Here is a 27,212-nt window from a genome sequence, read left to right as displayed (position 1 = left end):
AAAAAAAAAAAAAAAAAAAGAGATTGGCAATAGTAGAAAACTGCCAGGGGGCACACCTCATCAACAAGGGTACCTGCATAATGAACATTTTTATACCTAATCCTGAATTGTACCCCACACCTTTTTTTTTTTTTAGTTGGAGTTTCACTTGCTCTGGTTGGAGTGCAGTGGCATGCTCACCGCCACCCCAGTGTCAACCTACTGGGCTCCAGTTATCCTTCCACCTCAGCCTTCCAAGTAGCTGGAACTACAGGCACGTGCTACCACGCCCGGCTAATTTTAATTTAGTGTAGAGATGAAGTCTTGCCACGTTGCCGGGGCTTGTCTCGAACCCGCAGGCTCAGGCAATCCACTCGCCTCAGCCTCCCAAAGTGCTGGGATTACATGCTGAGCCATCAAGCCTGGCCTACCCCACATCTTTAATAAAATATTTTTTTAAAAAGTTGCTCGGTGAGCATGGGGCCAGAGGAAGATGTATTTGTTCTGCAGTTTCAGTGTTTATTGAACAGGACACCTTTTCCCTGGACAGTGCCAGAGACACAGTGACAAATTCTTAGTTATTTAATAAGAATTTGTAAAGCACATGGAATAGTGCCTGATGCATAGGAAGTCATTTAATATTTATGATAAGTAAAGTATGATTATTATTACCTATTTTACAGATGAGGAAACTGAGACTTGGGCATTTAGCAACTTCCCAAGTCACAGTTAGCATGTGACAGAGTCAGGATTCAAGCTCTGACTGCTCTCAGATCCCCCTTACCCCTCTGTTTGCTGGCTGTAACACGTTCCCTTTTCTGGCACTGTGCTGACTGCTTCCATCCTTCTAACGTGTGGCTGATGGGAATCTCAGAGGTGCTCCTCTTTCACCTGTCGACAGATTATTATCTCTTCTGGGATCCTTCTCCAGGTGGCCAATCTCACCTGTAATTTCATTAGTAAAGGGAAATCTGTGTGGACAGTTGCAGTTTCCATTGCTCAGCGTTCAGTCTCTCCCAGTGTTGTTTCCTGCGTGCTGTGCTGCCTCCTGGTGCAAGTTTTATGTAATACAGGAACCTAAAAATCTCAATACTATGCTTACCTGACCTTTTAATGCTGATGTAGCTTTTATTTCCTACCTTGGGATGCTTTAAACGGGGAAAGGACAGCTCCTTTTGGTACTGAGATAGGGAGGCTTACACTGAAAAAGGCCCACCAATCTTACTATATTTGCCTCTGGAAAAAATATATGCAAATATCTTAAAAATCTTTAGACTCAGTCCCACCTTCTCATTTCACAGATGAGAAAATTGAAGGAGTGAGTCTACTTAACTAGGAGGAGGTCTAAGCAGTTTTTCAGTAAAATGTGGATACAACTAGGCTGTCTTTCCTCAGATACTAAATGATTTCCAAGTTTAGACGTGAAGATGCTGGTAACCTTGGAAGGAGAGGTTTTTACACTATACATGTCCCATACACTGTGCAAGGAAAGAGTCATTTTTAGGCCATAAAGAATTTTTTATGTCATAAAATGATCTTAAAAATACATTTTATGATGTATTTTTATAACATAAAGATTTGTACTTCAAGGGACAAATTAATAATGTGAACATCCTAGTGTGCTTCCCCAAACTTAGTGCTCATTCATTGATTGTCTGTTTTTAGCTGTCCTTGGAGTACACAATTTGCTCAACAACCCAAAGTTTGATGAAGAAACAGCCAATAATAAAGGTGGCAAAGGGCCTGTAAGAAGTAAGTTGATGTGGAATCTGTGACTTTATGAAGCTTTTTCCTCTACATTGTTGCCAACTCTGAATGTTATCTCTTTTTAAATTTTCTTGCTAATGAAATGGTACCTCATTTTTTAATTTTGTAGTTTAATTGCTTTTAATTTGGTTGAATGACAGATTCTTCTGAGAGTATTGTTCATTTTTAATTGGGTCACCTTATTGACTTGTAGAAGCTCTGTATATGTTGGGATATTAACCCGTTGTATGTTACATATATTCCAAATATTTTGTTAACTGCTTTTGAGAATTCTCTTATTCTACTTTTTCATCCCTTTCTCTTCCCATACCCTCAAAGTTTCAAAACTAAACGAAAGCTCCAAAATAGATGTACGCAGAGGGTAGGGCATAATCAGGAGGCCTGAGGGGACTTACTTAACGTTTTGGGAAATGAAGGGATTCATTTTTGTGACTCAGATCCCAGAGTCTGGTTGTTAGAGTCTGAAAGAGGTCCATGTGGAACATCAGTACCTGCCCATGAACACTTGGGTTGGAGTTTGCTGGAGGGCCTCCTGACCTTTTGGGTCCATGCAGAAACAGCCCCTGAGACTTCTCATTGTGGTTGAGAAACACCAACCTTCCAAACTGTGACTCAGAGCTACAGCACTCTCAAGCTTGCTTAGCTGAGAATAAGCTTACTATTATTGATATTAGAGTATGATTGAAATCAGAGTTTATGAAAGAAATGTCATTTTGGAAAGTCATCTCTGATGTTGATAGAGAAGTCCTTGCATTTTTTTAAAATTAAAATTCGTGCTTTAGATGTGGTCAAAGGTGAAAAGGTCAAGCCAATATTTGAGGAACCACCCAATCCCACAAATGTGGAAATAAGTCTGCAGCAGATGAAAGCCAACGATCCCAGCCTGCAGGAAGTTAACCTCAACAACATTAAGGTACTTTATTATGATTGTGATTATTGTCAGTCATTGATTTATCATGAGGTCAGAAAACTTACCAGATATGAATGATGGCTTGCTTTCACACCCGTTTGCAATCCTTTGTAGGCACTAAGTTTGAGTCAAGATAACCTATTCAGAAGAAGAAATAGGTTTAAAAAAAAAAAGAATAATGTCTAGAATTCTTTGAAAAGAGTCACCATACTTGAATTAAGCATAGGACACTAGTTATATCTATTACTCCAAAACTTAGAGGCTACAAACAACAAATATTTATTATTTTACACAATTTAAAAAAATTTTTGGATTCAAGGGGTACTCATGCAGGTTTGTTATATAGATATATTGCATGATGGTGAGGTCTGGGCTTCTATTGAGCCCACATTCACATTGTGGGCATAGTGCCAAATGAATGCTTTTACCACCCTTTCCCCCTTCCACCTTCAGGAGTTCCCAGTGTCTGTTGTTCCTGGCCTTATGCCCAATATCACCCAATTTTTGAGTGTCAGAAATCTAGGAGTAGTTAGCTAGGCACTTGTAGCTCAGGGCCTCCAATGAAGCTGTCATGGAGTTGTCATCCAAGACTGTAAGGTCAGGCTTGACGTGGGCAGGAGGCTCTGCTTCCAAGACGGCCTACTCATGTGACTGTTGGCAAGAGGCCTCAGTGTCTCACCGTGTGGGCCTCTCCATAGGGCTGCCTGAGTGTCCTCTCATCAGGACAAATGACGTCCCCCAGAGCAAGTGATCCAAGAGAGAAAGAAAAGAGCAAGAAAAAAGTCATATGCCTTTTATGACTTCATCTCTGAAGTCACTCATTGTCACTTCCACTTTATTCTCTTTGATAATAAGTCATGCCACTCTCGAAAGGAGAGGAAGAGTTTACATGTATGTGTGTGCATGTGTGTGTGTTTAAACATCGCCTGGGGTCTGCTTTGTTCATTCTTATTGGGCTAACTCCTAGGGTTTAATAATATGCTTTGATAGATACTTGAAATTGATTATCTAATTTAATCCTTAGTAGGACTTAAAGAGGTTAAATTGCTAAGATCACAGACCTATTCTGTAATATGGCCAGGACTCTTGTCCGCCTCTAGCTGCATTCCAGATAGCCTCCCTCCCCAGTGGTCAGCACTGTGCTAAGTGCTCTAGAAGAGGGAGTGCATAGATGAGTAATATTTCTTCAGTCTTTACTCTGAAAAAGTTATGTTAGAAGAAAAACTCTAAGCAAATAGTTATAACAATGTGGTGAGCATCCAAATGTTATAGAACTGCAGGGGAGAAAAATGTTAATGCTGCCTAGGAGAGCCAATAAACAAAGGAGGTGATATTTTAGCTGTGTCTTGAAAGATGAGTAGGAATTAATCAGAAAAGAAAAGAGAAAAGGAATTTCCAGGCAAAGGGAAGCATATATAATGGCATGGATTAGAGAAAGACCATGGTATATGAAAAGAATAGCAAGTAGGTCAGTCTGGCTGGAATATAGAGGATAAAAGAAAAAAAAAGGGGAGTATACTATGTGTGTAATTTCTTGGTTAGGGAAAGCAGAACTATGTCAGAAATACCATTGTGTTAGATTCCCCATGAGACACTAAGTGGTGGTATTGGCTCAGGATACCTTGGTTGCAGAAGGATGGATAATGAACCTCTTTTAGAAGGTGTATCATGTAATTAGCCACCTAAATATACATGGTATTTAAAAGTTGTGGGTTCTTAAGTTGGCATGGGTATGCTATAGAATGGTTCACCATCTAGCTATGTCTTCTCTTAGAACATTCCAATTCCAACCCTGAAGGAATTTGCAAAGGCTCTGGAGACTAACACTCATGTGAAGAAGTTCAGCTTGGCCGCAACCCGCAGCAATGACCCTGTGGCCATTGTAAGTAAAATTCTTAGAAATATAACTGTAAGTTATTTAATTCACTAGAGACTCTTTTTAATTTGTTGTATGAATTAGCAATTTTTAGATTTGGTAAATTTTATATTCCACACAGTTAATAAACAAAATTATACTTATTATGCAACAATAAAACTTCAGAACCCAGGCAACCCCTCGGGTCCCCTCCCACTGTGGAAGCTTTTCTGTCCTCTTAATAAATCCTGCTTTCTCAAAACAAAACAACTTCAGAACCCAACTGTCAGACATTTTGAATTAACTAGAGTTTTGTTAGCACTGTACTTTTCAGAGAAAGAAACAAGGTAAGTTTGGCATTTAATTAAATAAATACTTAAAGTTTGTTCAGTGCTTAGTAAAACTTTTCTGAAACTTTTGTATCTATAGAATATTCTGTTACAGTTATTGGATGTTATGACCCTAAAGTTTCACAGGAACTAAGCACATATAAAAAATATTAAAGTATATGTTTATTTTAATTTCTGAAATGGGTTAATTGGTGTCTAAAGTATTTGATTTAATATAATTTTAAAGGTATATATATATATAAATTTTTTTTTTTTTTTTTTGAGTTGGAGTCTCACTCTGTCACCCAGACTGGAGTGCAGTGGCCACTCCCGGCCACCGCATCCTCAACCTGCTGGGCTCCTATGGGGAGCCAGCCCCCCAAAAGAGATTTAGAGGGTCCCTGGAAGGTGGGGCAGCGTCGGCGAATATTCTGGAGAAATAAAGAGAAAGAAAGAGACTGGACTCTGTCTAGTGCAGAAGTCAATTCTATAGCAGCGATAAATATTGAAAGAAAGATGGAGGGATAGATATAAAGAGAAAGAAAGAAAGTGGACAACTGTTCAGTGAAATGAACAGAAGCCGTTTATTGGGAACAAACGTGAGTCTTTTATCCCAAATTTTCACATGTCAAATCATAAGACTTTCACATGAGCACAAAGCCAGGTAAGTGAGGGGCGTCCCCCACCCACCAGGCATTTCCTTAGGAATGAGGAAGGACAACCCCAATCAAATCACAAGAGTTTTACATGAACACAAAGCGGGGTGTGTGTGTGTGTGTGTGTGTGTGTGTGTGTGTGTGTGTGTGTGCGCGCGCGCGCACGCGCGCATGTCCCGCCCACCAGGCATTTTCCCCCAAGCATGAGGAAAGACAATCCCAAAATTATCTCACTGTTCCTTATGCTTGGTTTATGTTCCTCAAAAGCAATACAACAGTTTTAATATCATAAAATCCTAATAATCAATAACTTCTAAAACTTATGCATACCCAACACCTAATGACTGACTTAAATCCTAATACCTTTCTATTCTGTGCTTACTTTACCTGTACTATAAAAAACTCTTAATTATAGGTCAGACCAGTTCCTAAAGAATGTGGCCCAGTCCAAAGATCACGCTGGGCCATCTCCGGAACAATTGATTATGATCTCTTAACAAAATGGCTATTCTAAAATCCTATGTATCTATCTTAATTTCTATAAAAGTTTCTAATTCCTAATCCGGATATATAAGGCTGATCATCAGCAATAAAGCTTCTAAAATAAAACCCAGACACAAACTGTAATTGTACTAAAGCCAAAATCACAATTAGTAGAAGGTGGGAACAATGAAATTTCAAAAGTTAGCTGTATTCTTATAAAACCTTATAGTATCATGTTTGATCATGCTTGGACTAACATAATTCCCTGATGTAGCATGACCTATTCTAAAATACTTTCTATGAATTCAGTTTCTATTATAAGTAGAAAAAACTTACACTAATTGTAACTAAATAACCGTATTAAAAGAATGCAGCCCAGCCCCAAATGGACGCTGGGCCCTTAGGGATGTGGCCCAGCCCAAAGTTCGTTACCCTAGATAACCATCTCATGCTGGAAACAGCTCTCTAAATGTATATACTAATTCTACAAATATATTTTTAAATCTTATAAAGAAGCTTGTATCACGTATAAGGCTCCCAAATGTGATCTGAGTTTGAACTGTGTTAAGTTTAAAGCCGAAACCGCAGTCTGTGAGAAGCGGGAACAATGGATCCCTAGAGTCAGCCATGCCTGTCATATTCTCAGAACTTCATGCTTAGATCGTTAAAATCCCTACCAGTGGGTAATGCTAAACAGCAAGGAAAGGAGGAGGGAATGGACCTTCAGCTCCTGAACAGCCTGGCGGTCTCAGGGTCCGCAGCCTGCCTGGATCCCTAACGCTCAGGCAGGCCTCCACGGCCGGCTCCCAACAGGCTCCGGCGATCCTTCTGCCTCAGCCTTCCAAGTAGCTGAAACTACAGGTGCGCGCTACCACGCCCGGCTAATTTTTGATTTACTGTAGAGATGAGGTCTCGCCAAGTTGCCCAGGCGGGTCTTGAACCCACGGACTCAGGCCATCCACTCACCTCAGCCTCCCAAAGTGCTGGGATTACAGGTTGAACCACCGAGCCCAGCTGTAAAAGTATATTAAAGAGACAGAAGTGAGAAGAAATAAGAGATTCCTCTCCCCAAGGTAGAGGAGGGAGCCAAAGCTAAGAAACATGGCAGTTGTAGCTCAGAGAGCCACATGGACACACCAGAGTTTAGCAAAGCAATGGTCTAAAGTATTTTAAATAACTTAATCTTGAAACATTTTTGCTTGACACCCTGTAAACAAAAGTATGGAAAAACTATGGCAGTCATGGTGGTGTGTGCCTATAGTCCCCCTACTTGAGAGATGAGGCAGAAGAATCACTTGAGCCCAGGAGTTAGAGGCTGCAGTGGAGCTATGATCACACCACTGCACTCCAACTTAGGTGACAGAGCAAGACCCTGTCTCAAATGAAGGAAGAGAATGAGGAAGGAATGAACTACCAACTACAACTACAAGTGTTTCTTCTATCCATTTTAGATAATTTAGCCAAGTAAAGGAAGTTCCTTGATCCAGTCAATACTTCTACCATCACTGTCATCATTTTTTCTTCCTATTAATAGCTAATTAGTAAGTCTTCCTATTAATAGCCAGTTTATTGAAGAATTAGTAATTGCCAGCCCTAATCTTTTTGCTTTACACACATCATCTCACCTAATCACTACAATGCTATCAGATATGTACTCTTATTAGTTTCTCCTTTAACAAACATGCAAACTGAGCCTCAGAGAAGTTAAGCAGGTTATCCAAGATAATGTAATCAGTAAGTGGCAGAGCTGAGATTCACCACCAGGTCTTTCTGGTTCCACAGCCAGGATGCTTAACCATCCAGTTAGGCTATATTTACCCACAATGCCTGGCTGTCATACATTTGCTAAGATATGTCGTTAATCAGGACCCTGGACATCAAACTGTGATTTTACAGCATCTAATGCTCAGCCCCTGAATCCAGCTAGTAAAACAAAAGCTGTCTTTATTTGATGGTTTGATGGAAAGTAATGTGTCTTTTGGAAAATCTAAAATAGCATTTAAAACAGAGGTCATGAAAGTAATGACTGCCTAACATGGTCTTGGCACAGAATAGAGGTTTGAAAAGTACTTGTTGCCAGGCTCGGTGGCTCAGCCTGTAATCCCAGCACTTTGGGAGGCTGAGGTGAGTGGATTGCCTGAACCCTCAAGTTTGAGACCAACCCGGGCAGTTTGGCAAGACCTCGTCTCTACAATAACTAGAAAATTAGCCGGGAGTGGTAGCACGCGCCTGTAGTTCCAGCTACTTGATGGCCAAGGTGGAAGGGTCACTGGAGCCCAGTGGGTCGACTCTGTGGTGGCCGTGAGTATGCCACTGCACTCCAGCCTGGGCGACAGAGTAAGACTCCAACTCAAAAAAAAAAGGAAAAGTACTTGTTAAATGAGAGTGATCATAACCTCCAATCTAGCGATAGAGAATATTTCCATGGTGACTATAGCAAACTTGAAATAAGCACTCACGTAAAAGAGGAACCAAGCTACAAAATCAGTGTTTTCACCAGCAATTATTATATATTTATATGTATAGGTTAAAAGCAGTTTTAAATTTGAAACCTATAATTAAAATAGAAAAATAGTAAAGCTAGATTATTGATACGGTGAAATGAGCAGTTTAAGGGTTCATATCTGGTATAAATTTGTACTATCTCTGCCCTTTAGTAGATTTGTTTTTAATAAAGCAAAAATATTTCCAGTACACTTTGTATGTAAATGAATAAAGGGATGAAACAAAAAATGAATTGTCATTCCTATTTAATATATTATTTTTGGTAAAGTTGCAGGGGCAGGGATAGTTTATAGTCTATTGTCAACACTATGGTAAACAATCTAACTCCTATTCTAGATTAAATATATAATTTGCTAAGTGGATTAAGTAAAGTTCAAAATATAATCTCTTTGATGCTTTTTTAATGTAACAGCTATGTGTTGAATACCCACCATGTGACAAGCACTGTGCTAGGAGCTGGATTTGTTGGTGATAGTTTTCAGGCAAGGGAAAGCAGAGAAGATAGAAGTGGAACCAAGGGAAGGAAATGAGGGTTTTAGGAAATATATTGTTGGTTGTCACTGAGCTTGAGTGACTGTTTCATTGGGAGCCCTATCAGAAGGTCTTCATTTTTAGCATTCAAACGTTAGGTGAAAAGGTGTTTCTAGAGGATGCCATTTGCATGCTTCAAACCTTATTCTGCTTTCATATTTTAAATTTTATTCTGATGTATTGCTAGAGTCAGTGAAGGTCTGTGTGATCAGCATCTATTTAAATATGTCCCCATTTAAGAGACATTTTACATTCAATAAGAAAACATTGTATTCTGCACACACAATTAATTCATTTTACAGATGAGGCAACTGACGCTCAGAGAGGTTGCATGAGCTAACTCAGATTACAGGATGCAAATGTTAAGTCACCTGTAATTGAGTTTATGATGCCCCAAGCACTTCCATATAACCACATCTATGGCAGTTAAATATTAATGGAATTTGCCCCCACTGAATTCCAGTGAAGAGAAAAGGCCCAAATATATATATTTAAAATGCTATTATTATTAACAGTATGCCATATAAAAATCAAGAGTTTAGGACATTAAAATAGAATGCAAGCCACAAATTAACCCCCATGTATAATTTAAAGTGTTCTAGTATCGCATTAAAAAAATAAAAAGAAATAGGTGAAATTAATTTTAGTAATATACAGATGCTCTTTGACTTACAGTGGGTTACATCTGGATGCATCTGTCATAAGTTGAAAATATTTACCTGGATGTAGCCCTGTTGTAAGTCAAGGAGCATACTGAATGTGTATCGCTTGCACATTATGGTAAGTTTGAAAAATTGAAAGCGAAATTCTCTTAAGTCAGAAACTGTCTATATTTTATTTAAACCAACATATCCAAAACATTTCAAAATGTAATTTGAAAGTGTAATGAGGTATTTTACATTCTTTTTTTTCCCTACTACATCTTTGAAATCTAGTGTATGTTTTACATTTACAGCACGTTTCAATTCAGACTAGCCATTTTTCAAGGGCTTGATTACCATGTTTCTCATGGTTACCATTTGGACAGCTCAGAAAACTGCATTTTCATACAATCCTGTAAAGTACGGAAAGTAAAACCTCTTTAAAAATGTATTTCTACTCTATTTGTATAGCATTTAAGAAATCTAGTCTTTGTTTTACTAGTGTTATTATCCTCAGCATATGTAATAGATGCTCAAATATTTGCTGAACTGAAGTGAACTTGGGCTTCTAGCCCAGGGTTATGTTTGGCTGGGTCTCCCCTGTTTTGTTCAGTATGAGAAAATGTTTTCTCAAGTTTAAAAGAAATTGGCAAGATCCTGGCTACTTGCCTGGAGGTCGGGCAACTTTTTGTAAAGGCCTAATTGCTCTGACATTTTGTTATTCTAATTATGAAAGTAAATCCCAAAGCTTAGAGCATCTGTAAGGAAAGGCCTGATACAGTCTCTTCTGGTGCTCTGATTAAAATGTGTGCATTTAATTTTAATTAAAGACATAGCCCTGAGTAAACACATTTTAATTTACATAGTGTGCTGTCATGTCAATCTAAATTCTTGAGCTTTCTTTGCATTTCAAGCAACTGCCTGGCTAATGTGCAGGATTATTCTTCTAGTCCAGTGATTCTCAACCCAGGACAATTTTGCCCTCCAGGAGACATTTGGCAGTGTCTGAAGATATTTTTGGTTGTCGTGACTGGGAGGAGTACTGTTGGCATTTAGTGGGTCTCAGAGGCCAGAGATACTGCTAAATATAATCAGATACACAGGACAGCCTCCTACCAACGAAGGCATCTCCAGCCCCAAATGTCAGTCATGCTGAAGTTGACAAACTCTGTTCTAGTCACATGTTGGATTCCTTCTCTTTTCCCTTCTTCCTTTCTTTTCTACCATAAAAACAATTAGAATAGTTTAGAACTTCCTTGTTCTACTCCCTGGAAGCCATCACTATTAGCAGTTTGTTTTTCATTCTTCTAGTTGTTGTCTTTATAACTTTAATTAAAGTGGCTGTCAATCCCAACTGCACATTATTCATTTGGAGAACTTTTCAAAAATGCAGAAGGCCATGTTACATCCTTAGAGATTCTGAGTTAATTCATCTGGGGTGGGGCTCAAGCATTAATATAATTTTTTTAATTTCCCAGGTCATTCTAGTGTGCAGTCAAGGTGGAAAACCACTAATATACAGAAATGTATATTTGTTATGTATCACCTTAGATAATTTTTGTTTCTCTATTATAAAAGATAAGGACAATTCCACACTCACACAATTTTTCCTCCGTCCTTCCTCTCCTACCTTCAGATTTCTAGCTATTCCATTATTTCCACACTTTGGAGCTTTATACATTTTATGTAATTATTCTTTTTTGCATATTGATTGATTCCAAAAATTAAAAGCCTATTATCAGCATTTACAGTTATCTAATGATGTAAATGTAAATTGTCTGTTCTCATGGGCCTTTAAGTGACTAATGCTGGTCTGATTCTTGCTCCTTTGTAGGTAACTTTTTTTTTTAAGTAGGATTTATTGAGAGGACAGAAAAGCTCCCACAGTGGGAGGGAACCTGAGGGGTTGCCCACTTATTTTTTATTGCTAGAAATTTTCAGTACTCTTTCTCTTTTTCCTTAAAAATTTTGAAATTTCACTTGTATGTCCAGTTACAAGACTTTTTAATGTTTTTTTTCATCGTGCTGAGTATCTAGTGGTCTCTTTCAGACAAAGACTCATACCCTTCTTCAGCTCTAGGAAGGTTTTTCCTTAATTATTTGATAATTTCTTCTTTTCTGTTGTCTTTTTTTTGTTTCTTTTGTCCTTCTGAAACTCTTCTTAGATGAATGTTGAACCTCTGCATCTTTCCTCCATATTGCTTACATTTTTTCTCATATTTTCTGTCTCTTTATCATTTTATTCTACATCTTTGGAAATATTCTCAGCATTATCATCTAGATCACCAACCATGCTCATTTTATAATTCTGGGTGTGTATTATTTCTTTTATTTCAGTGTATTTTTAAAAAATTTGTTTGACCAGATACGATGGCTCATGCCTATAATCCCAGCACTTTGGGAGGGGAAGGTGAGAAGATTGCCTGAACCCACGGGTTTGGGACCAGCCTGGGCTACTTGGCAAGAACGTTGTCTCTATAATAAATTTAAAAAATTAGCTGGGCATGATGACACATGCCTGTAGTTTCAGCTACTTGGAAGGCTGACACAGAAGGGTCGCCTGAGCCCAGCAGGTCGAAGCTGTGGTGACCAGGAGCATGCCATGCCCCTCCAGCCTGGGTGACAGAGTGAGACTCCAACTCAAAAAAAAAAAGTGTTTATTTTATGGAAGTAATACCTTTCCCTTCTCTTTTTTTCCCCCTAAGGCAGAGAGGAGTGGAGAATAATACATAATTAAAAATGTTTATTTCTGTTCTTTCTATGTCATATTGTCCTGTTTGATCAATTCACTTTTTCCTTTCATGATGTTGATTTTCCTCATATACCTGGCAATTATTGGTTGCTCATTTATATTTTTGAACATGAAGAATAAGGTTGGTTTGTATAAACCAGGATTATTTCTTCTGCAGTTGTATAGATCTGTTTTGCCAACAGATCTCTCCCTTAAAAAGGAGGTTCCTTATTTTTTTCCATTTTTCACCATCTGATAAGCCATATATTTTATTTATTAATTTATTGACTCTGCCCTCCTGTTCAAATATAAGTTTCCTGAGGACAGGGATTTTTATATTTTCTATTGCTGGAGCATAGTAGAAGCCCAATAAATAGTTTTTTTGTTTTGTTTTGTCTTGGGTTTTTGGTTTTTTGTTTTTAGTTATAGTCTCACTCTGTTACCCAGGTTGGAGTGCAGTGGCATACTAACAGCCACTGCAGCCTCGATTTGCTGGGCTCAGGCAGTCCTTCTGCCTCAGCCTTTCAAGTAGCTGGAACTACAGGCACATGCCACCACACCTGGCTGATGTTTTGATTTACTGTAGAGACGCGGTCTCTCCAAGTTGCCCAGGCTGGTCTCGAACCCCTGAGCCCAGGCAGTCCTCTCGCCCCAGCCTTCCAAAGTGCTGGGATTATAGGTGTGAATCACTGCACCCAGTTATTTTTTGTTTTGTTTTAAAATAAATGAATGAGAGTTTTTTTCATCAGTCAGGTGACTTGACCCATAACCTTCTCTGTAGTAAGGAGCTGACAGGCAGCCTGAGAGACCCTGAAATTGTTACAGTTAGGAGGGCTTCATTCTGGGAGGGCACAGTTCAGTATACAGTAGACCCCCCTTATCCACCAGGGATGCATCCCAAGACCCTCATTGGAAACCTGAAACCTCAGTCAGTACCGAACCCTATATATACCATGTTTTTTCCTACACATACATACCTGTGTAAAGTTCGATTTATACATTAGGCCCAATAAGAGATTAACAACAGTAACTACTACTAAAATAGAACAATTTTATTAGTGTGTTTATATATATTTACATATATGTATACAAAACAACATGCTGTATAAAATGTATGTGAATATAGTTTCTCCCAAAATGTCTTACTGTCCTGTACTCACCCTTCTTGTGATGGTGTGACAAGATAAAATGCCTATGTGATGATTTGAGGTAAGGGGAACGTGACTTAGGCTCTGTGACTTAGCTCTAGGCTACACCTAACCTTCTGATGATAGGTCAGAAGGAGGATCCTCATCTGCTACTGATGATCCTGGACATGGAGCCATGACTGTGTCAATAGCTGGATGTCAGAAGCAGACAATGTCCATGACTCACAGTCAGGGAGTAGACAGCATGGGAACACCGGGCAAAGAGGTGATTCACGTTCTGGGCAGGAGTGAGCGGGAAGGCACGAGACTTCATCACGCTACTCAGAATGGTGTGCGATTTAAAACTCATGAATTATTTATTTCTGGGATTTTCATTTGATATTTTCTGACTGTAGTTGACTTTGGGTAAATGAAACTGTGGACAGGGGAGAGGGGTGGTTGCTGTATTTTGTTCCTGGCAGAGCTACCCTCCCCTCCTTTCTCCCATACTGTACCTGGAGTGAAGGTCTGGAAATGCCTGGGTGTCCACACTGCTTCTCTTATAGATCGCAGCTCCCTCACTAGAGACTCTTCCTGGGAGATTTTTCATTGGTAGCTGTGCCGGTATCTGCCCTTTTCCCAGGAAGGTGCTAGGGAGGGGTCGTGTGCTCCCCATCTGCTCTTCCTGTTCTATCTGTTCCCAGGGCAGTTTTCTAACAAATTGCCCCAAACAGGACCTACCTCTGGCATCCCAGGCAACAACTTTGTGCTAATTTCATCACCAATCTCTCTATTTTCTGTATTTCAACAGTTCTTCCATATGACTGACCTTTTGTTTTGTTTTATTTTCTTGCACTGTGAGAGTTCCAGTCTCCTAAAAATTTTTATATATTTTCTTTGTGATGGTGGGAAACTTTGGAAGATAAGGGGAACAGCAGGCAAGGGTGTGTGTGTGTAGTCTGCTGTATCAAACTGAGGTCTCCAGTGGGTTTGCCACTTCAAGTGGTGATTTTGTTTCAAAAGTTATCTTTAAAGAATTTTGATTTATAGGTGCTCTGAAATAATGTAACTAAATCAGTATTGCTCCAGTACTAGTCAATGGTAAAGCATTTTTATCCATTCTTAATTAAAAAAAAAAAGATGAGGTAATTCTGGGATTATATCATTTCTCCTTTCTTCTTAATTTAAAAAAGTCTTTTCTAAAAAAATATTGATAATGATAACAGATGGTAGTGCTTTTTTTTTTTTTTTTGAGTTGGAGTCTCACTCTGTCGCCCAGACTGGAGTACAGTGGCATGCTCCCAGCCACCGCAGCTCAACCTGCTGGGCTCCGGTGATCCTTCCGCCTCAGCCTTCCAAGTAGCTGGAACTACAAGCATGCGCTACCACGCCTGACTAATTTTTGATTTATTGTAGAGATGAGGTCTCGCAAAGCTGCCTGGGCAGGTCTCGAACCCGTGGGCTCAGGCAATCCACTCACCTTGGCCTCCCAAAGTGCTGGGATTATAGGCTGAGCCACCGAGCCCAGCCAGTAGTGCTTTTTTTAATGTCCTTATTTAACAAAAAAAGTTGGCAAATTATGTCAGTATCTTGTTTTTAAAAAATTGCAGGTATGTGAAATTTATTAAATTTCTGGACTGGTGGACTAAACTATTTTTATTGCAGTTTTAAATTTTATCTTTATTACTTGGAGGTGAAAATATGATTTGATGAAGCTTTTCTTTAATGATGGAAAAAAGTATTGGTATTTAATTTGGGAATGAGGGGTTTAGTAAATCAATGTTTAGAAATTCTAATGGTTATTTCTTTCTGCATAATAAGGCTTTTGCAGATATGCTGAAAGTAAACAAGAGCCTGAAAAGTCTAAACATAGAATCGAATTTTATCACTGGAACTGGGATCCTGGCTCTGGTAGAGGCACTGAAAGAAAATGACACCTTGACAGAGATCAAAATCGATAACCAGGTACGGAGGGGCAGGCAAAGCCAGCCCACAGGGTGCACAGTAAGAGGGGGAAATACCACAAGGAGTGATTTAAAAGACTGAGTGCTGTTTGTGACTCCATTTGATGTTCTGACTTTCCTGTAAGTTATAACAATTTCTGGCCCATGGAGGGTGTGCAGAAGAGCATGTTACTAATTACACAGTGCACAGTGGGGTAGCCTGAGACATCAAGAGCCAGCTATCTCCCACCAGCCCTAGGCTGCTCAGGCACCAGAGGAGAAAGTAAGGAGGTAGTGGCAGAGGTGTTGACAGCTGCTCTGTTCAGCCATCATCGTTATTGACTTCTAGTGTGAATCTCAGCACAGTCCTGTCCCTGCCTTACTTTTGCTTTTCACTGGGACTGTGACTAAAAGGAGACAGCAGGGGGTGGCCCTGGCCAGAGACTCAGATTTCTTTTCCTTGGCTGGAAGCTGTTAGAGCTGACTCAGGCTCCTGCAGTCTGGTGCTGGATACTGAGGGTCTATTTAAAGGGCTCAGGATTCCAAAAGATGGTCTGGCTTAGAACAGTAGGCCACGCCCACAGTGTGATCACCACCACAGCATTTTTCAGGTTCTCAGCTACAACCAAGCAAGCTTTTCCCTAGAGCCACTGCTTCCTGTACCTTGGAGACCCTCTTTTTCCAGTATCAGCCTGCAGTGCCTTTGGAGTTGCTCTGCTGTGCCCTGCTCTTTTGGCTGTAGGGAAGTGTTTGCGATGGGGTTCCAGTGAATCTGAGGGTCCAGATGCTGCACCTGGAAGAGAAAGGGCCCTGGAGTGGACTAGAAAGAGAGAGCAAGGAAACTTGTGGTGTGAGCATTCTCCTGTGGTGTGGTTGGGAGAGACAGTGGGGGGAGCACCCTTTGCATGGCTGGGGCCACATCTGGGAGATTGCCTGGCCCAGACCCTCCAAGATCATAAAGCCCCAGACTATGGCCTAAGCCTTGAGACCCCCAATAACTCCCATGGAGGCTCTCCTCTCTGTCTTTGCTAACCGGACAGGTGGGCTGTTTCAAATACTCAGATGTTCAGAGCAGGTGCTCTGGCCCTGGACTCCTGGAGATTGTTGCCAAAGGAGTAGAGAAATCGCACCATGAAACTGGAGCTTCTTCATGCTCACTCTGCCAGAAAGGATACACCACCAGAACATTTTTCCCAGATGCAGAGCTGTGGAGGCAGCACCCTAGGGCGTGTGCCACACACGGCCCCACACACTCGGGGAGGCTCAATGCCGTGTATCCTGGAGTACATCCAACTGCTAGTAAATTAGGAACACAGCATCAGGGAGCATGGGAGTAGAGAAATAAGCTAGAGAGAAATATGAAGTGAGTGAAAAGAAGTGATAACTCAGGGATATTTGTTGAGTAGATTAGTGTCAAGAAGTTAAGTGGGGTCTTAAGAAATATTTCCCAGAGATCTAAGACTGAAGGAAATATACCTTGTTCCAAAGTATATTCAACTTCTTTGTGTTGGTTTAGGCCACTGGGAAATCCCTTCTCTAAAATAATGTCACAGATACCCTATTCTTGGTTCCTTACACGATACCATCTAGCCCAGGTTGCCACATAAAATGCAGTTAAATTTGACTTTCAGCTAAATAATGTATAATTGTTAGTATGAGAATGTCTCAGCCAGGCTTGGTGGCTCAGCCTGTAATCCCGCGCCTTTGGGAGGCTGAGGTGAGTGGATTGCCTGAACCCGCGGGTTCGAGACCCGCCTGGGCAGTGAGACCTCATCTCTACAATAAATCAAAAAATCAGCCGGGCGTGGTAGCACATGCCTGTAATTCCGGCTGCTTGGAAAGCTGAGGTGGAAGGATCGCCGGAGCCCAGCAGGTCGAGGCTGCGGTAGCCAGGAGTGGCCACTGCACTCCAGTCTGAGACTCCAACTCAAAAAAAAAAAAAAAAAGAATGTCTCATGAACTATTTGAGACATTCTTATATTATCCTAAAAAGTTATTTGCTGTTTATTTGAAAATCAAACTTAGCTGGGTGTCCTATATTTTTACTTGCAAAATCTGGCAACCCTATACCTAGTGAATGAGTTGGAATTCTGAAAATTTAGAATAGAGCACCTTTTTATATTGCCTGTGAATACCCTGAAATACAAAGAACTTGCTCTCTTAAATCCCCTCTAAGTCAACCCCACCACCCTTTCTCAGCCATCTACAAATAGATTTGTGTAATTTTTAGTCCTCCACTGTGCTTCTCTTTATTTGTGTGTGACCAGGGAGATTAAGATTTTCTAGGCTGTGCATGGTGGCTCACACCTGTAATCCCAGTGTTTTGGGAGGCTGAGGTGGGAGTACTGCTTAAAGCCAGGAGTTCAAGGCCAGCCTGGACAATATAGTAAGACCCCCATTTCTACAAAAAGTGTTTTAAAAAGTTGCCAGGCATGGTGGTGTGCCTCTAATCCTAACTACTTGGGAGACTGAGGCGAGAGGATCACTTGAACCCAGGAGTTTGAGGTTGCAGAGAGCTATGATCATGCCATGTTACTGAGTAACAGTAAGACCCTGTCTCTAAAAAAAACAAAAAAACAAAAAAATTTTGCTTTACTCGAGAAATGAGGAAATTCAAAGTCAAAGCTTGTCTTACATCCAAATCGTGTTTATTGACTCATACACTGTTAGAAGTAACCTCAGTTTTCTCATGTGTCTAATGAAGGGTTTGAAAGAAAATAATCTCTAAGACATTTTCCTCAGGCAGAACCAGAAGCTGAGACCAATTTAGCATCATAGCAGCAGGCAGCTGCACCAAAATGAAGGCCTGCTGAGAAGCCACTACTGGGGGCTGGCTGCTGTGAAGAGGCTCCAGGTCAATATGCAACGATTTAATCAGGTGCCCCAGTGAGAAGAACAATCAGTGATGCATATTAAAGAAACAGATGGGCAACTGCTAAATAAATTTAAGTGGATAAAAGAGGTCACTTAGAAAAAAACCGAAAGGGATTTGAAGACATATGCCTAAACTTTTATTGCTGTTTATTTTCGTTTGTACTTAGTGACTTAAAATAAAAAGAAAATATAGGGCAACCCCTTTGGGTCCCCTCCCACTATGGGAGCTTTTCTGTCCTCTTAATAAATCCTGCCTTAAAAAAAAAAAAGAAACAAAAAGAAAAGAAAATATATCCAAATTATAAGAAAATTTGAGACCATTTGTTGTCTTGAGTTATGTAACACAAAAGACCTCAAATTAAAAAATAAATAAATAAAAGATCCAGGCTGAGAATGAAACTTGCCCTATGTTACATTACTTCCTTCTTCCCCACTTTTTTTAGTCGGAGTCTCACCCTGTTACCCAGGCTGGAGTGCAGTGGCATGATCGCAACTCTCTATCCTGTCGACCTCCTGGACTCAGGTGATCCTTACCTCAGCCTCCTCAGTGGCCACACCCAGCTAATTTTTTGTTTCTTTGTAGAGGCAAGGTCTCAATATGTTGCCCAGACCGGTCTCAAACTCCTGGGTTCAGGCACTCCTCCTGCCTCGGCCTCCCAGGGTGCTAGGATAGCAGACATGCACCTCTGTTCCCAGCCTCCTCCCCTTCTTTTATGTACCCCCCCAAACAATATAATTTTCTTCAGCTTCTAAATCCTTTACATTGCTATTAACATACCCCTCCTCTTTCAAACAGATCAAAAATAAAAACTATCATTCTCTTATTCATATTTCCCATGTTTCCATACCAGATATAGAGGTGAAGGAAAAGCTTCCTCTTCATCCTCAGAAGGTTCACTGATAAACCAACTCACAAAACGGCAGATTAATAAGAGAAAGGACATATACATTTATTACTACCATGCACACAGGGAGAATCACAGAGTGATAACCTTGTATCCCAAAGGAGTACAAATGCTTATGTAGCCTACTTCTTAGGGGAAAGGGTGATAGGAGAGTATGGATTATTTTAAGGGGATAGTAATTGATTTTTAGGGGAATTCAATGAGCTTGAAGAACATATGATCTGGGGCAAAGTCTGTTGGGCCACAGAGTGAACAATGGTTTGTGACAAAAGTCTGTCTAGGTTTTCCGGCAGGCTTAATCTTCCTTCCTGGATTCAGTTAATGGAAATTTAGGGAAGGGACCAGAGGGAATTGTTTTCTTCTCTGGAAGGTCCAGACTTTAAGCAGACAAGAGACCTTCAGCCTGTGCTTTGGGAGAGGTAGAGGATTGAGAGACAGGAGCAGGGAAGGAAAAATAGTTGTTCTCCTTGGTGGGTCTGTCTGGTCTTTATGTAGACAGAGAAAATTCTCTTTTAGCATCTGTTGATCTCTAAGGGCCTTTAATTCAAAACACTCATTATACCAGGGAGCCATATTTTGGAGTGACAGTCCCTGTGACCCTTCACAGATTATTTGAATGGTTTATGCAATTAACATGATAAAACAGGAGGTGGTGTATCTAATTTACTACTTTGCCAAAATGTCATTCAAGATTCACTACAGAATAGAGAAAACCCCTGAAGATATTACAGTTGACATCTGTATAAATAGAAAATCTAAATCAAGGAGGAATAAATATGATTTGCCTTTCACTACAAAACAAAGCAACTATAAGGGTGTTGAACAAAATTTAAACTACTAAGACAATAACCAGCTATTTAGAGAGGAGGGACTCAGATCATTGGAAATATAGGTGTTGAGGTAACTTTCTTTTTTTTTTTTTTTTGAGTTGAAGTCTCACTCTGTCGCCCAGACTGGAGTGCAGTAGCCGCTCCCGGTCACTGCAGCCTCGACCTGCTGGGCTCCAGTGATCCTTCCACCTCAGCCTTCCGAGTAGCCGGAATTACAGGCACGCGCTACCCCGCCCGCTGATTTTTTGATTTATTGTAGAAATGAGGTCTCGCCAAGTTGCCCAGGCGGGTCTCGAACCCACGGGCTCAGGCAATCCACTCACCTCAGCCTCCCAAAGCACGGGATTACAGGCTGAGCCACCGAGCCCACGGGGTAACTTTCAACCATTTCATTAACACTGCAGGCTCCCCAAGTCCAGGACTCAAGTGTACCACTTTGGCCCTCTCCAGGGGCACAAGCCATAACTCTGGCATCCCCAGCCTTAGCTCAGTTCTCATTTCTTAATACCGTCCCACTGTCCTAAACTGTGTGTCATTTGCTAAAGTTGCTGATGAACCTTGAGGTCAGTATCTCTCCCTCCTGTTGACCCACATTACTTAGAGCACTAAATCTCTACACTGTAGATACCCACAATTGCTATTGTCTGACTGGAAAGATCACATTGTGTTAAGTTCTTGACAAGTTACTGAATGACAAGAAAGAAAGGAGCAAAACATAAAACTTGGCCTGGGACAAAAAAATTCCTCCGTGAACTTTTTCCTTCATCTATTCTATGCTTAAATTTTCCAAATTTAAAATGTATATATTTTTAATGTATACAAAGTAATCAAGATTGCATGATACTGGTGCAAAAACAGAATGGCAGAGCAATAGAACAGATTCCAGAGACAAACCTTAGTATACCTGAAAATTTTGCAGTGATATGTCAGAGTTCCAAATCAGGGAAAAATAAAGTAAAAGATGGTATATATATGAAATAATTTTTTTAAATGGAAGAAATCAGGAGGAATAGAGATGCTTCCTAAACATGGCATACCATCTAGGAGATTAGGGGTGGGCACAGTGGCTCATGCCTGTAATCTCAGCATTTTGGGAAAGCAAGGCAGAAGGATTGCTTGAGCCCAGGAGTTCAAGACCACCCTGGGTAACATAGCAAGAAATTGTCTATACAGAAAAATAGACAAGTTAGCCAGGCATGGTGGCACACGCCTGTAGTTCCATCTACTTGGGAGGCTAAAGGAAAAAGATAACTTGAACCTAGAAAAACAGAATCATGGGCTGTAGTCACACTACATGGGTGACAGAGTGGGATCCCAACTAAAAAAATAATAATAAACTAGGAGACTGATAAATTTCACAGTATGAAAATGAAAAAGTCTGTGTAGTAATCAGAAAGTCAAGACAATCTGACAAAGGGCTAATTTTCTAACATGTAAGAAACTTACAAATCAATAAAAAAGAAAAAAAAGAAAGAGGAATCATAGCTAATAGAAAAATAGGGCCGAGCTTTGTGGCTTAGCCTGTAATCCCAGCACTTTGGGAGGCTGAGGCGAGTGGATTGCCTGAACTGTGGGTTCAAGACCAGTCCAGGCAACTTGGCAAGACCTCATCTCTATAATAAATAAAAAACTAGCTGGGCGTGGTGGTGTATGCCTGTAGTTCCAGCTACTTGAAAGGCTGAGGCAGAAGGACTGCTGGAGCCCAGCAGGTCATAGCTGGTTTGGCCGGGAGTGTGCCGCTGCACTCCAGCCTGGGTGACAGAGTGAGACTCCAACTCAAAAAAAAAAAAAAAAAAAGAAAGAAAAATGGGCAAATGGCATGGATTGTCTATTTACAAAAAAAATGAAAATAAAAATTAATAAGAAAATTAATTGTTCTTATTCATAATATTAGAAATGCAAATTAAAGCAATTGAATAAATACATGTAAAATATAATTTTTCACAAGTGGGTTAATAAAGATTAACGAGATAATATCTCATTAGGTTAGAGTAGAAAAAACAGTAACACTCATACACTGTTAGCAGGAACAAAAATTGTCATAACCTTTGAGGGTGAATCAGTAATATATCAAAATTAGAAACATGCTTCAATCCACTTGTAATCTGCCCTTCAGACACTCTTGCAGAAATGCCCCAAGATACCCTATGGGTGGCTCAGCCTGTAATCCCAGCACTTTGGGAGACTGAAGTGAGTGGATTGCCTGAGCCCGCAGGTTTGAGACCAGTCCGGGCAATTTGGCGAGACCTCGTCTCTACAATAAATCAAAAATTAGCCAGGTGTGGTAGTGTGCACCTATAGTTGCAGCTACTTGGAAGGCTGAGGAAGAAGGAACGCCAGAACCCAGGAGGTCGACACTGCGGTGGCTGTGAGCATGCCACTGTCCTCCAGCCTGGGCGATAGAGTGAGACTCCAACTCAAATTTTTTAAAATGTATGACTATATTATGAAAAAATATACTTTGTCCCTTAAATTAAAATTTACATGCCCCATCAAAAAAAAAAACAAACTTTACTTTTAATTTTTTTACTCTTCTATGTCTCAACTTAAACAACAAAATCTTTTCCCACCAACTTAAACAACTTGGAGATTTTTCTGTAACCCAGCAACCTCCTTCAGAGTTTAATAATTATCCATCCATGCGTGGTACAAACCACAGTGAAGCCAATTCAGGATCTTCTACTGAGATTCTGCTGAAAGACAATAACCCATAGGTTGATGACCTTTAATTATTTTTGGATATGGATGCCAGAATTAAAAATTTAATAACTAAGCCGGCCTCGGTGGCTCAGCCTGTAATCCCGCGCCTTTGGGAGGCTGAGGCGAGTGGATTGCCTGAGCTCGCGGGTTCAAGATCCGCCTGGACAACTTGGCGAGACCTCATCTCTACAATAAATCAAAAACTAGCCGGGCGTAGTAGCACGTGCCTGTAGATCCAGCTACTCAGAAGGCTGAGGTGGAAGGATTGCTGGAGCCCAGCAGGTCGAGGCTGCGGTGGCCGGGAGCAGCCACTGCACTCCAGTCTGGGCTACAGAGTGAGACTCCAACTCAAAAAAAAAAAAAAAAAATTTAATAACTGGATTGGCTACCATGAAACAGTTTCACTATTTAAAAAAATACCCTTTGTTCAATCACAGATACTGGTGTGAATTCGAAACAGTTTTCTTTCATTTTACTCTGTAATTATATTTCCTGCATAAATAATTGCTTAGTTTTTTCAGGGTAGGACACCAGTGGATTCAGTTATCTGTGTTGGATATTGCTTCTAGACAAGGAGCAGGACTCAGATGACTAAATGGGAGAAAACATCTCAAGTGATGATGTCCCTTTCCATTTGAGACTTTTGCCTCTTGGCCTTTCTGTCCAACAAGTAGCCAGGTATCTTTCCTATGCAAGTAACTGTTTCCTTTTCCTTCTTGGTTGTCCTGTGTATGGGTCTGCACCTGCAACCAGAGGCAGCAGCTAGGAACAGCCGTAGAGATGGAAATCGCCCAGATGCTGGAGGAGAATTCAAGGATACTCAAGTTTGGATATCAGTTTACCAAGCAAGGGCCACGAACAAGGGTGGCAGCTGCCATCACAAAGAATAACGACCTGGGTAAGGCGGCCATGATATGTGCTGTTAACAACTGGAAGAGCATGATGAGGCTCACTTCCCCACTTCAGATGCAGCATCTCACAGGCGCCATTCCACTGGCCTTTGGTTGTCACGTGGTCCTGCATCAAAGGCACAGTATTACATGATCATGGTCCTCACGGTGTTTGTTTCATCACAGCATTTTCTCATAAAGAGCTGTTTGTTCTTTATTCCAGTCTGTGATATCTGCTAGATATTTTGTGTATTTGTTTCTTCTTCACTCGTTTCTTACATGTAATCACCCTCTGTACCCAAGGACACAGAAATTCCCAGTTTACTTAGTTTGACTTCTGACTGCTTTGATATGTAGACTTAAATATGGGTATGTGTGATACTTTGGTGCTTTACATGTGATAGAAACTAACAGAGCTACATTATGACGGTTAAACTCAGAAGTGGCTTTTCCGTTAGCCCCTCTTTAAGTTTCAGATTCTGGGGTGAATTCGAAACCCCAAATATTAGTTTTCTTTCATTTTACTCTGGAATTATATTTTCTGTATAAGTAATTGCTTAGTTTTTTGGCAAAACTATGGCAAAATAATTGCCATATTTTGTTGAGGATTCCTGGAGTGTCTTCTGTTAGGATAAGGTGAGGCAGTTCCTAGTCCACCATGGCTCAGAAGAATGAGAAAGTTTGGTATGGGGAGACATCCAGCCATCTAGAAGCAGACAGTTCATTTGGCAAGCAGTCAGTCAACAGCAGGCTTCTGTTTCCATTTCAATGTTCAGGGACAGAATGCCAGATTTTGGACACAGCAAGGTATTCCAAGTACAGTGCTGGCTTCAAGGAGGATTCAGATAGTGGACAACACAGAAGCTAAGGGCTAGAACAGGAAGAGGCAAGTCAAAGTTAGCATCTCCTTCCCTGCCCAGATGTGCTCAGTTAAGATCCCCACAGAGTGTGAGATCATCAAGAGACTAACTGGGCATATAGCGGTGTTTATCTGGGGGGTACACAGGATGAGGCTAAGGGGCAGCCCAGCAAATAGGACTTTGGGGAAGGATGGAGGTAGCAGTCAGAAGGTGCCTAAGAAGAGCACACTGGGTTCACGACTGAACAACATAGAGGCCAAAAAAAAAGAAAACCCCAGCAAAAACAAGAGGTTTGATGGAAATGGAGAGGGGATTCTGAACCCAGGAAACAGCAACTGTAGGCGGTAGCTTTTGTCTAATTTCCTGCAGGATAGGCAGGAGCAGGCTGAGCTATTTAAAGTGGAGAGTTAGGGCAAGACCACAGCCAGGGCACCTTTCTGCCAAATCCAGAAGAGCCTGCAGCTGGGGAGATAAAGAGGGGAAGAAGAGGGTTGCAGAAGCTGGGAAACGGATGGTATAGACAATTTTCTTGATCCTAAGTACCAGTTAAGGGACCATAATCTCTGAGTTTGCTCGCCATCTGAATCACATATTCTTTGAAGGTTGACACTTAGCAATTTTTATTTAGAAGAGGTTTTGAAACTTTGAACTTCTATTTGAAGCTCCTCCTGGTCTTCAACCTGTAATTGGAATTAATAGATTGTGATTATGTTAACCTGAGAAGTTAGTTAAAGCCAGTTGCTGAGGGAGTGGCACAGAAACTGAGGGGATGTGCTGTGGATACATGACCATAAAAATATTTAGAAGTGCACTGTTCCATGGGTCTGTTCAGGACTTTCTTCATAGAAATGGGAAAGTTCTAACACTCAAGTACCAAACTGTCAGACATATCTTTATTTATTTATTTATTTAGTTGAGACAGGGTCTCACTTGTAGCCTAGGCTGGTCTTGAACTCCTGGCTTCAAGTGATCCTTCTGCCTCAGCCTTCCAAAGTTCTGGGATTACAGTTGTGAACCACCACACCCAGCCGATATCTTTATTTAAATGTAAATTTCACCAGACATTGGATTATTTTATCATTTCCATTTATTGTCATGAATAATTGAGTACTGAAATTTAATATAACTGTGTCCTCAAGTGCTTGAAATTACTTTTTAAAATTTTTTTATTATTATTTTTTTTTTTTTAGTAAGAGTCTCACTCTGTTGCCCAGGCTGGAGTGCATTTCACACTCATGGACACCACAGCCTCAACCTGCTAGGCTCAGGCAATCCTTCCGCCTCAGCCTTCCGAGTAGCTGGGACTATAGGCACACGCCACCATGCCTGGCTAATTTTTACATTTATTGTAGAGATGAGGTCTCACCAAGTTGCCCAGGTCCCAAATTCCTGGGCTTAGGCAATCCTTTTACCTCTGCCTCCCAAAGTGCTGGGATTACAGGTGTGAACCACTGCGCCTAGCCAAGATTGCTATTTTGTGTGATTAATGTTGTTTATCTGGAATTTAAGAACTAGTTCTTCAACCTGTCTTTTTAAACCTTTCTCTCTTACCTAGTTCGTAAGAAGAGAGTTGAAGCAGATCGAAGGTAAACTTCTACAAGAAGTTTCACCACATCGCAGCCATTTAAAAACAAACGACAAAAACTCTTCTTCTCCATCAGGACCATTTTATCGAAGGTTGTTCGTTTCCGTTAACCACACAACTAATAATTTAATTGTTATTCTTTTTTTAGCACTACTTATTTATCTTGGGTTTTATAATATATATCATTGTTTTATTTGCTCGTGGGCACTCTGGCAACTTGACAAATGGACTGATGCAGATCTTAGAGAGTGACAACAATTGAAAATTATTCTAACACTTTCACATGGGCTGTCTTGCTTTCTTATGTGAACTTTTGATCACTGAGAGGAATTTAGTGTATAATATGTGTTTGTAACTGTGATTGTGATAGAGGCCTATCTCTGTTTACATGCATAGCTTTGAGTTAGGCTAAAGACATCAAGTATTCTGCTGGCCACGTCAGAAGTTAGTATTGCCAATCTTTCACTGGGTGAGAAAATGTGACCAATTTACCACAAATGCTCCCTTAGTTCCAGAAAATCACTGAATGCACGTGCCCCACTGATTCATGGAGACCAGTGGTGCCATCTTCATAAAGCAAGATAACATTATGACATTTTAAACAGCATTAGCAAGTAAGTATAAAATATTTATTAGCCCACAAATGTAGGTTCAAGCTAGACTCACTGGTAGCAAAATTAGTTAGCCCACCTACTTTTACTGGCCATTCAACATAAATTGAATCTTTAACGTGACTCTGATGGATGACTATTCACAAAATTTTAAAGTTTTTCAGACATGATAGAAAACTAAATTTTAGTAAAAGGGAGGCTTTTAAAACAGTACATTCCTAAATAAAAAATAACAATTGCACCTTAATCAAGGTTGTATGAAATGCATGATTACATTAGTTTGGTGAATTTTAGAAGCATTTATTGCTTTATTTATTTATTTATTTTTTTGAGTTGGAGTTTCACTCCGTCGCCCATACTGAAGTTCTGTGGCCGCTCCCAGCCACCGCAGCCTCTACCCACTGGGTTCTGGCGATCCTTCCACCTCAGCCTTCTGAGTAACCGGAATTACAGGCATGCGCTACCACGCCCGGCTGATTTTTGATTTATTGTAGAGATGA

At 40.5% G+C, this 27,212-nt stretch overlaps 1 protein-coding gene across 3 annotated transcripts in view; it reads left to right on the top strand.

The window, feature by feature from the left end:
• Window positions 1–26,382, top strand: part of TMOD2 (tropomodulin 2) — a 55,067-nt gene extending 28,685 nt beyond the window's left edge. Inside the window, exons 5-10 of one of the 3 annotated variants that reach the window (XM_021706214.1) lie at window positions 1,645–1,731; window positions 2,529–2,659; window positions 4,431–4,538; window positions 15,336–15,479; window positions 23,520–23,664; window positions 26,072–26,382. In XM_021706214.1, coding sequence (XP_021561889.1) covers window positions 1,645–1,731; window positions 2,529–2,659; window positions 4,431–4,538; window positions 15,336–15,479; window positions 23,520–23,664; window positions 26,072–26,106 — 650 coding nt within the window. In that variant the 3' untranslated portion in view covers window positions 26,107–26,382. Of the gene's footprint in view, window positions 1–1,644; window positions 1,732–2,528; window positions 2,660–4,430; window positions 4,539–15,335; window positions 15,480–23,519; window positions 23,847–26,071 lie in introns of those variants that run through there. The other 2 variants (XM_021706215.1, XM_021706213.1) reach the window with 2 other exon arrangements.
• The last annotated feature ends 830 nt before the right edge of the window (window positions 26,383–27,212 follow it).

Source organism: Carlito syrichta, unplaced genomic scaffold (assembly GCF_000164805.1).
Source record: "Carlito syrichta isolate Samal-C Ts95f unplaced genomic scaffold, Tarsius_syrichta-2.0.1 Scaffold315355, whole genome shotgun sequence".
Classification (NCBI taxonomy): Eukaryota; Metazoa; Chordata; class Mammalia; order Primates; family Tarsiidae; genus Carlito; species Carlito syrichta.
Note: the sequence above shows the minus strand (reverse complement) of the source record. Positions and strands in the feature narration are given on the sequence as shown.